This window comes from Acanthisitta chloris, unplaced genomic scaffold, assembly GCF_000695815.1.
Source record: "Acanthisitta chloris isolate BGI_N310 unplaced genomic scaffold, ASM69581v1 scaffold24634, whole genome shotgun sequence".
Lineage (NCBI taxonomy): Eukaryota > Metazoa > Chordata > Aves > Passeriformes > Acanthisittidae > Acanthisitta > Acanthisitta chloris.
Genome location: NW_008667974.1, coordinates 1,099 through 11,989, shown reverse-complemented (window position 1 = coordinate 11,989; position 10,891 = coordinate 1,099). Strand labels below are relative to the sequence as shown.

At 37.9% G+C, this 10,891-nt stretch overlaps 1 protein-coding gene across 1 annotated transcript in view; it reads left to right on the top strand.

Annotated features, from left to right (window-relative positions):
• Positions 1–10,891, top strand: part of LOC103800363 (angiopoietin-1 receptor-like) — a gene marked incomplete at both ends in the record, with an annotated part of 12,746 nt that overhangs the window by 767 nt on the left and 1,088 nt on the right. Inside the window, 5 exon segments of the mRNA XM_009072738.1 lie at positions 4,401–4,511; positions 7,125–7,277; positions 8,163–8,294; positions 9,458–9,598; positions 9,795–9,941. Of these exon segments, the coding sequence (XP_009070986.1) occupies positions 4,401–4,511; positions 7,125–7,277; positions 8,163–8,294; positions 9,458–9,598; positions 9,795–9,941 (684 nt within the window).

The window sequence follows — 10,891 nt, the reverse complement described above, 5'->3', positions numbered from 1 at the left end:
GAAGGTGGGATTTCCAAGGTTCATCACTCTATCCATTAAATTACATTTTCTTACATGCAAAATTTTTCTTGTTTCTGGACCTCATTAGACTTCTGGAAAAAAATTCCAAACCAGAGATCACTGTAAACTACAGAAAAGTAGAACAAATTTTGGGCAATTTTTGGCAGTAAATCAAACTTCAAAACTGCACCAAATTTTTAGTAAATTTTACCATATTGCTAATGTTTTCTGCCAAGACAGCTGGTCTGTAAGGAGATTTGACACTTTTAATCTTTCTTCATAAGGTTTCAGTAAGAGCAATTTTTGCTGTTGGCACCTCCTGAAAATATATAGCAAATTTATAAAAAGAGTTATTTTCATTTGTCAGAGCAGCAGCTAGTGTCTGTTTATTTCTTTGAACATAGGTACGTTGGAAGCAAGGTGAGTAGGACAAGTGCATTTTTCTTTGGCTTTTGTTTTCTCTGACCAGATGTGGTCTTTGAAGGGTAGGACTGGTCACCAAGAAAGCTCTGCAGATACAGACTGACAATTCCATTGTTTCAAAGGAGGCTACAGTGAGGAGGAGATAAGATAACAGTCTGTGGAAAGTCAACATGACCTTGCCTGTGGCAGACTGCCAGTGCGCTGAGCACATTTCTGGCTGTTCTGTTATAGAACAACACGCATGCATAGAAGAGTGTCTTCTGAATCAATCAGTTCTTAGCACTTCATATCTGTGGACCTAGGAGCAGACAATTTTTAGTCAAACTTTGAGAGCTTCCTACGGGGCAGAAGATGTTCTAAGCAGAAACAACATTCATACCAGCAGTTGGTAGGTTTCTTTGATTTGTTTCTGTATTTACATCCATTTCTCAGATTTTCTCTGCAAAAGCATTCAGAAACAAAATCTGACCTAGAAACTCCTCAGTGAAGGCATAGAATCTAAGCAGATTAGGTGGGTGAGAAAGAGGTGCATCAGAAATTCTCAAAGCTATTAAAGTGCACAGAAAAAGGAAGAAGAGGTCAAGGAAGGACTGTGAGGTTTGGCAAAGCATATGTGACTGGAAAACAGACCTTTTTCCACTTTACTGTTGTTTGCATAATTTTTAAAGGTAGAGTGTGTTTTTCAACAGCAAATATTGAGGAAAGACGAAATATTCAGCTTCCCATTAGGGACACAAAAGTCATGGGAAGAAGTAGCACTTCTGAAAATCCAGCCACTGTTCTGCAGCCTCGGAGCAAGAAGCTGCTGAAACACTTACAAAGCATTAATCATCTGGGTAACCCCACTGACTTTCGTGGGAACTGTTATTTGCCTGGTTATGTACCTATTATCACATACTAAGATAGGGTAAAGATTTTTGCTGTGTAATATGGAAAGATAACAGGTCCATTTTCTGATTTATTCTACGCATCTGCTATTGTGAAAGCAACAAGTCTGTTCTTCTGAATTCTTTATGTTGTATCATTATGGTTACACATGCAATATTCATACATGCAATGAGAAGAAAGAGTTTATGCTTTATCTTTTCATGGGCAGAAATGCTAATACTGTATACAGCACACAGATCTAAGATAGAACAGTACAGAGAACAGCCTGTTCTGCATCTAGTCAAATATAATTTATGCAATTTCACTGCACAATAAATGTGTATTTTCACATATATATTTGAGTTTTCCCCACAGAAACTCAGTCATTGTGGGCAAAGGGATAACAATGGGAATTCTAGCTACAGAGCATTATGGCACTTGTCCTGCAACTTCATTATGTCTGTATAAGGAATTGGCGCACTCAAGATGTGAAATCATGTAGTACAAGTCACAGTCTAAAAATACATTGGAACTGAGCCCACCAGGGAGTGTGCATTCATTTCCATTGCAACAATACTCTGAAGAAAATGTCTTGTGGTTAAGCCTAACAACATGCAAAGAAAAGAAAATGGGAATACAAATGTTTCATATCTCATTAAAACAATTAGTATTGCCTCACTAAATTTGGTCCAAAGCCACTGCAACTGAACCCCATAGGATCATTTGTAAATAGCAGTTAGTTTTTGCGAAAGCAGTTGATTTTTTTCTTAAATAGACAATAAATTTTACCATAATAATAACTTCTATCTTGGGAGCAGACAGTAAGCTGGGATTGCTTTTAGGGTTTTTTTTGCCTGTTTCTAATGAGATCTTATTTCATGATTCATATTGGAAATCTCTGTTTCTCTAAGATGTAAGAGCAGATACCAGTGCCTAGGTAAACTGACAAATCCTCAATAGATTCCTATGGATGTACTTAATATCAAGCAGGAAGAGTCCTACTGAAATCAATTGTATATCACTTGCAAAGGAATGAAAACATGTGGCAGAGGCTCAGAGAATAAACACTAGAACTGCACAGGGGATGGAAATTCCATTCTGCATATAATTGTGAATTTTCAATAGTTGTCTTATTTTCAATCATAAATAAAACAAAGCATCACAATTTTCAAGGAAACAATATTCTAGGAGAGAAGCTCATTTGGATTGATATAAATGTCTTCATCCTTACTTAGACTTTCTTTCTTTAATTTTACATCACATAACACAAACACTTTGATTTTTAATTAAAATTCAATTCTGAAATAGAAATTTTGCAAAATTTTATTGTGGATGTGCCAGCACAGTTTCAACCTCATACAAACTTTGAAGTAGCATCTGCTTGCTCATTTTTGCAGCTCTATTACATATAAAATATGACAGAAAGTTAGTTCATAGTTTTTTCTCTGCTTTCTGATCCTGTCTCTGTGTAATTTTTGCCACCAAATTTCAGACACAGATGTGTTTTCTGCAACCATTAGTATGAACCAAAGAATACTTTATCAAAGGTTTTGTACAAATGAACCAATAAAGGGAGGCATGATTATAGATAAAAGGCAATTTTTTAGGAATCAATTGTCTAACAGTTCATACTAACTTTTATATGTATTCCTTAAACATAATATTTGTTGTGAAATGAGCGCTAATTTAATAGAAATGGAACCTATGCAAATGCAGAGCTGACAAGGAGCACAAATGGCTCTTTGAGGATTTCTCCCAGCAGAAGTTCAGGTGGGTCTTCCTGTCAGAAAGGTTCCACTCACTCTGCTGGGAGGCAGGTGGCAACAAGGACTTAGCTGATGGGAACTTGCACAGTAGGAACTCTTAAGCCTAAACAGCTTCAAAAACAGAAAGAGCAAAGGGACTGATGAAAATCAGTGCCTCAATCCCCTCTCTAAAAGGGAAAGTACAAAGGTGTGAAATTCTAATTCAGGTAGTGAGATGAACAGTTTGGAAGTCAACTTTGCTTAATTTTAAAACAGGTAGGGTTTTTTTTCACATATGACACGTCAACAACAGTATGGCACAAAAACTCAGAGCTAAAAATTGCCTGAAAACCTGAATTTGTCCTCAAAACACTTCACAGCTTTGCATTGGAATTTTCCAACTAATTCTAACTTAAATCTAACCTATTTCAAATTAATGTGTTAATTAAAATTACCATTTCTTGAGATTTTTCTGTCCCTTCCCCAATTACATTTCTGTAATTCTGAAAAGTTTTTCCACTAGTGATGATATGATAAGGAGAAGGCAAAACTGTTATGAAAATCCTTCCATCTACTTCTTTCTTCTTTCATTTAAATCAAGAACTATAAACAAATATATAAAATACCTTTTTGTTTAAGCAGGAAAATTAATTTCTATTTCCCAGCTGAGAAACTGAAAACTATCACTGGTCTAGACAGTCCCTTACACAGAATTTTTATTTTAGTTATGCCACATTTTCAACTGAGAATATTTTGGTATAGGTATGACTGCCTGTGAATATGACTTTATTTCTTTTGCTCTTGGTGCAAGCCAACACTCTCTGTGTTTCCAGAGAGTGTGGTGAACACAAGCACAGACCTACTCTATCTTACCTCATCTCCTCCAGACTGTGGTCTCCTGAACACTTTCAACTGTTCTACATCATAATGCTTAAGCAAAAAAGAACTGAGTCACTCTGGGCATTTGTTTGCCGATGACAGCTTGTGCCCTACAATGCAATTTCCAGTACTTTATCCAATCTGCATTAAAAGTGTCTCAAAGGATAAAGAAAATAGGGATAGTTTTACAGCCACTTGGAGCTCCTAATTAGGAAGTGTTTCCAGTTACTCAGCCAAAATCCAATTATTTTTTTTATGCCCCAGGTTCCAGTGCACTGTTTTTCAGAACAGGTATAGGCAAGTCCTCTCTCTTTGCCAAAACGCAGGTTGAGGTTGCTGGTGGTAAAGGACCGGTTTGCCCTCTAAAGAAATTTAAATGTCAAAATCTGTGTTAGGGTCACACTGTAAACTATTCTCAGGTTTAAGGCCAGGGACCAGATAGTGATAATAACTGCTATTTATCACATATTTCTGTTCTGTTTTCAGCCTCATTTCACCCAGTGGCATTAACTGTTACAGCAAATAAAGGAGAACATGTGAATATTTCCTTCATCAGAATGGCAGCAAAAGAGGAAGATGCAGTGATCTACAAGAATGGTAATCAATCTTTCTTGTCTCTTCCCACAGTCATTATCTTAGCCGAGTGCCAAGTAACTGTTTTAAAGTTATTGCTGATGATGCCCATGCTATGCAACTGCAGCAGATGTATTTCCTCAGCCATTTAATGCTTCCTAAAGGAGCAATTTTCCATATCCAATATATCGCTCTGACCAGTTTCTCCTCCACCAAAATGCCAAATCCTCTTTTAATACCTTTGTTGCTTGTTTTTCTTTTTGTTTTCTTCCTACATCTCTTCATATATTTGCCTGGTTGATTTTAGTTATTTTTCATTTTCTTTTCTGTGCCCCTATAAAGGCCCAGGTAACTGTGTTTTTCTTTGCATTTCTACTGCTTTTTGATCCACAACTTTCATTCTTCAAATGGCCTTTGGAGGCCATTTAGCTTCTATGATCTCTTCAGGCTAAGAAATTAAGCACTAGTAATCTGCTATTAGGAGGGAAAAGCTGTCAACAAAATCTAATGCTTATTTCATTCAACTACGAGAATTAGGGTGTAAATTTTACGACTCAAATTTGTCTATCTAACATGGCACCTAAATCACACGTGACTCACTGTTCAGCTGTGTGTTGCTCCTGCTTGACACTTGGAAATACGTGCAGTTTTCTATCTACCTCCTATAGAAATGTAGGAAAATATAGGCCACTAAAACTCACAGTGCCTTCATAATTAGAATGTTAGACTCCAACAAATTATAGTTGTGTATATCTTTATCTACTGATAGTCTAGTTTACAGTGAGCCACCAGGAAACGGAGTAAACAGAGCAGGATGAGGTAGGAAGTGTCAACACACTGCAAAAGATGCATGCATGGGTCAGCTTCAACTCCGGTTACTGATTACCTAGAGAACTTTACTACAGTCTGGAAGAGAAAAATAAATAAAAGATGTCTTTTAAAAAAGCAGTATAAACGGAGAGTTTCATGAATACCAATATACACAGTAGAGTTTTGTGAATACCTGTTTCTTCACTCTTCAGAGATTTGCTATGTGAGGGCACAGTGGAGAAGGTTTGCCAACACTTGCCCTTTCAGGGTCCCCAGGGAAATTTTGTGATCTCCTGTCAGCATTTTCTCACACAAGAACCAGATAAGATGGCGTAGTAAGAACTCTTATATAATGGTGCTCCCTTAACTGGGATTTCAACTGAACATTTGACAAAAAATTCTCAAATTGACTCTAGACAGTAGGTCAAATTTTTCACCTGAGGTTGCTGTTGAAAAAAACATCCCTGATAATTACTGATACATCCCTGATAATTACTGTGTCCAGTTCTGGGACCCCCAATACAAGATGGAGCTGGACCTGTAGGAGCGCGTTCAGAGGAGGGCCACAAAAACAATTAAAGGGATGGATCACCACTCTTGTGAGGACAGGATGAGAAAGTTGGAATTATGCAGCTGGAGAAGTCCCTGGGGAGACTGTATGGTGGCTTTCCAGTACCTGAAGGGGGCTGCAGAAAAGCTGGAGAAGGACTTTTTACAAGGACTTGGAGTTACAGGACAAGGGGGGGTTGCTTTAAACTGAATTAGATTTAGATCTGATACTAAAAAGAAATTCTAGGATGTGAGTGTAGTAAGTCACTGAAATATGTTGCCCATAGAAATGTTGGTTGCCTCATTCCTGGAAGTGTTTTGGGCCAAGTTGGATGGGGCTTTGAGCAACCCAGTCTACTGGAAGGTATCCCAGCTCTGGCAGGGGAGTTGGAATCAGATAATCTTTAAGATATCTTCTAACCCAAACCATTTTAGTCAGTCCCATACGGACAGGCAATACCCATCAAGTCACAGTTCTGCTGTGTGGGTTTGTTTGTGGATGACTTTGTTGGTATGATGTGTATGAGCGATGTGCATGTATATTTTAGAGGGAGAGCTGGCTGAACCTGGCATAAGATGTCTGCAGTAGCCTTACTCTAACAGACTGGAGTGGAAGGACTCCCAGGGGTCCTGAAGTTCACTGGATGCAGCTTCTGTTTGGCAGCAACCAATGTTCGAATGTTGTTAATTGGTGATCCAGAGGGATGGGAGAAGACCAAATGCTACTGCCTTACTTAGCAAATATGTATAACCAACTACAGCAAACCTAGAATAACGTAGATAAGCTCCTTGGTGAAACAAAATATAGAAGAAACAGAAATATGTTAAGCCTTGGAAGGAAAGATAGAGCTGTGCTGAGTTTTCTTCAGATTTGGTCTGCTTCATCTTTTTGTGCTACTCAGGTTAAACTGGACCTGGCTTCCATTTGCTGTTCAATTCCGGCCATGCTAGACTCCTACAGATTGTTACCCCTCACTTCAGAAGTGATCAAGAAACAAAATGAACATGTTTAACCGCTAGACACTTTGCAATGCTGAACATGAAATTGTTTGTCCCATTCATCCACTAAACCTCCTCAAAATCTTCATTCCTTTTAACTTGCACCTCTTCAATTATGAATAACTAGTATAGCTAAAGAGCTGACAGCAAATTAATAATAAGCAGATTCTGTTCCTTAGCTCATCCCAGGTGGCTTTCTTCAGTAAGCAATGCAGACTTGCTTCTGTATGTAGAGGGTGAATGACTTTTGTCTGTGCTATCTGTGTGCTCCTTCCCCAGGTTCCTTCATCCACTCTGTGCCCAGGCATGAAGTGCCAGGGGAGCTGGAAGTCTCGTATGCTCAAGTTCAACCACAGGATGCAGGGGTTTACTCTGCCAGATATATAGGAGGAAATCTCTTTACTTCTGCTTACACAAGGCTTATTGTAAGACGTAAGTTCCGTTAGTGTGTGCTCATGATTAATTTTTTAAAGTCATAATGAATTTGAAATGAAACATACTGTGCCCAAATAAGGAACAAAATCTTTCTTGGCATACGCTGCCATCAGATTATGTCAGAAGAATTTTTTTTCCCCAAGGAACTTTGGTACAAGCTGATATTCGTTTAAACAGCTGAGAGAGAGAAAAAAAATCAGATTTACATTCAACCCATTCAACCTATTTCCAGGTCAGCTAGTTCTTTTCTCAGCATCTCAGCTTTTCAAACAACAAGTAAGTATGAATGAAGGAGGTCACTCTTCACTGGGTTTCCCTGTTCTTTGTGGTGGGCTATATCCAAGCCTTATCTATCCTAAGATTTATCATCTTTAGTATACATTATTGCAACTTCACAAATAACCCCAGACTTAGCAAACTCTTAAGGTTCGCTTCCTAGTAGATGATATTTGTTTGAATATTTTGTTTGGATATTTTTCTAAGTGTTCTACACGTCTCATAGCTCATACTGCGGTGTCCATGTTCATCAGATATAAAGAACATTATTAACTTCAATTGAAATATAAAACTGATACGAAAAAATAAATAGATGTTCAAATATCTCACATTGTGGAGAAAATGTTTTTGATAGTAATGCATATTTCACTTATGAACATCCACAGGATACTTCCAGGAGTTGTGAAGGAATAAATGCGATGCCTCAAATTTGGATTTTGAAGCTACTGCCACCATAATAACTAAAGTGGTCCAAATGGCTGGAGTGTGGGGGGGGTCCCTGTAAATCGTATTTTTATTGTTTGCCTTAATCAAAAAGAATTTTACCACTTCATTGGATACTGAATAAGAAGACAACAAATATTTCATTATATTTTTCTATAAAAGGGTGTGAAGCTCAGAAATGGGGCCCTTCCTGTAGCTCCCACTGCCCTTCCTGCACGAACAATGGTATTTGTCATGAAGATACTGGGGAATGCATCTGTCCTCCAGGTTTTATGGGGAAAACATGTGAGAAAGGTAAGCACATAATATTTTCAGAGATTGCTTATTAATTTGTTTTCAGTACAAGAAGTTGGCATATTATTGAGGGAAGCATCACCAGGAGTAGCCTTGTTTTTACTCTTTGAAGTTATAGCCTTTACAGCTGGTGCTGGAGACAGGACAGTGCTGGATGAGATGAGCCCTGAATTAGTAAGGCTGTTCTTGTACTTGTGATTTAGTTTCTCCCTCTCTTCTCCTAGTAGAGATTATGTGACTAGGAAAGATGAATGTTTCCAACTCTTCTTGATCAATATGCACTTGGGCAATATGCTAGATAACATCCTCTAGGCTCCTTTTCTCACAAAAGGCTGGAGTAGATGGTCTTTCGAGGTGACTTCCAAACTTGGCTGTCCTGTGATTCCCTCAAAGTCAGTATGGTCTATGCTACTGACTGACTGTTGAATGCATGTTAGAATAGGAGATCCTAAGGATATATTGGTACTAGGAAATGAACCCCTGTGTAAGAGATTCTCTGGCTGCTTCTAAAGAGGCTGCTATATGCTCACAGGCTGCTTTGTCTCTAGGGGCATATTGATAGTATATGGCTGTTTGTGCAAATCTGTGTCTGTGACAATTAGTTTATATTCTGGAAGAATCAGAGCAGGCATCACATTGCTTTGATATCTCCAAGCAACTTTTGTGTTCATTGATAAATATGTATACTTATATTTTTATTGAATTGCAATGCTGCAAATACTAGAACTAAGCTATCAGAATAGTTGACATCTGAGCCCTTCTAATGTAGCATTTATAATAAAAACAAAACTTTGAGCTCATCAGTTTCATATATACTGACCTCTAAGAAGAATATTTGGTTTTCATGGCACCGTTTGTCTATTTTGTATTGAAAAGGCTTATAAAGAGAATAGATTTCTGAAGATCTGTCCCCCTGTATCCAAAGCAAAGAGTGCTTGGCTGACAGGTCTTCATATGAGAGATAATTATGTTTGTTTCTGCTGCTGTATTTAACCAATAGAACAGCTGTGGCTGAAGTTGCTATGGTTGTTAATATATTTGGTATCTGAATGGTTAAAATGCTATTTTTAATTTAAATGCATGTTTTCACTTGTCTAAAGCTATATCATTAGAAGCACTTCTTTTGTGGACAATGCTGTTGTGTTATTCTTTTCCTTCAACAGCTTGTGGAGCCAATACATTTGGCAAAACTTGTGAAGAGAGCTGTAAAGAAAATTACGGTTGCAGAAACTATATGTTCTGTCTACCAGATCCATATGGTTGTTCTTGTGCCACAGGATGGATGGGACTGGAATGTGATAAAGGTATAGTAAAACAAAAAAAGAATGGTGGAGTCCTTAAGTGTTCTGCACATAGGAAATACAGAAGGGAACTAACAGAGGGGAGTAAAAGATAGGATTTTTTACAGGCATGTAAAAATTTTTTAAAATCATGAGATTGAAAACTAATGGAAGACATTTTCTAGTACCTTTGCACTAACTGGAACATATGTACTTGCAGAATGCAAACCTGGTTTTTATGGGTCAGATTGCAAACTCAAATGTAATTGTCACAATCGAGGGACATGCGACAGATTTAAGGGCTGCATCTGCTCCTTTGGATGGCATGGTCTGCAGTGTGAAAAAGAAGGTAAAGCAAGGTAACATGGTAGTAAATGGCTTTTCCCAGTGTAACTGAAACAGGTCTTAATGCTGGTACAGCATTAACACTCCAGGCTTTTATCCTTGCTCTGCCTTTTGCATTCCAGGAGCCCAGACACTTCTACACAACTTCATAGCAATACAGTGTTTTTAAGCCTCTGACCTAGCATTTATCAGGCTTATATCCTAACATTTCATCTGATTTTGCTTTCATTAGAGGTAGATTTTCAAAATTCACTCAATAGGATATGACATTGACCTTAATGTCAGTCACTGACAGAAACTGTACATCCAGCTTTTGGACAGTCTCATGGTATTTTACCTTTACCTTTTATTTGTCTGCATACATTCCTATACCAAGTGCTTCATGGTCTGAAATTGATGACTGAGACACCAGGATAACCCCAGAGTTTAGAACAGCTCTGTCTCTCTGAGAGAAAGTTGAGCTTACAAAGCTGCACATTCTTGATCTCTATGGTTTCAGACAATGTTTGCACACAGTGTTCTGTAAGATGCACGCAGGATCTATTATTTCTGCTGGATAAATTATGTGACAAATCACTGCTAATTTGTAAATAATTTCAATAATAAAAACAAATAGAGAAATAAGACTCTGATCCAACCAGCCAAAGTATACTGTTAAGATCTGACTGCTCTTATAAACAGCCAAAATGGAGAGAAAACAGACAAAATTCAGTACCAAATGTGTGCATGATTTTGCCATGGCTAGACTGTGCTTAGAATGTCAGCAATAAAGAGGGAAGAGAGGTGGGAAAAAGAAAGAAGAGTGAACACAGGACGTATTCCTTCTCACATGATATTTACACTAATGTAAAAATTCTGACTTTGGTAAGGGTGATTCTTGCATATGCCCACATAAGTGAAGGCAGAAGCAGACACCCATGCTGCCTGTGCTCATTGTACATACACCTAAACCTGTTTTGCTACTGTCTATTT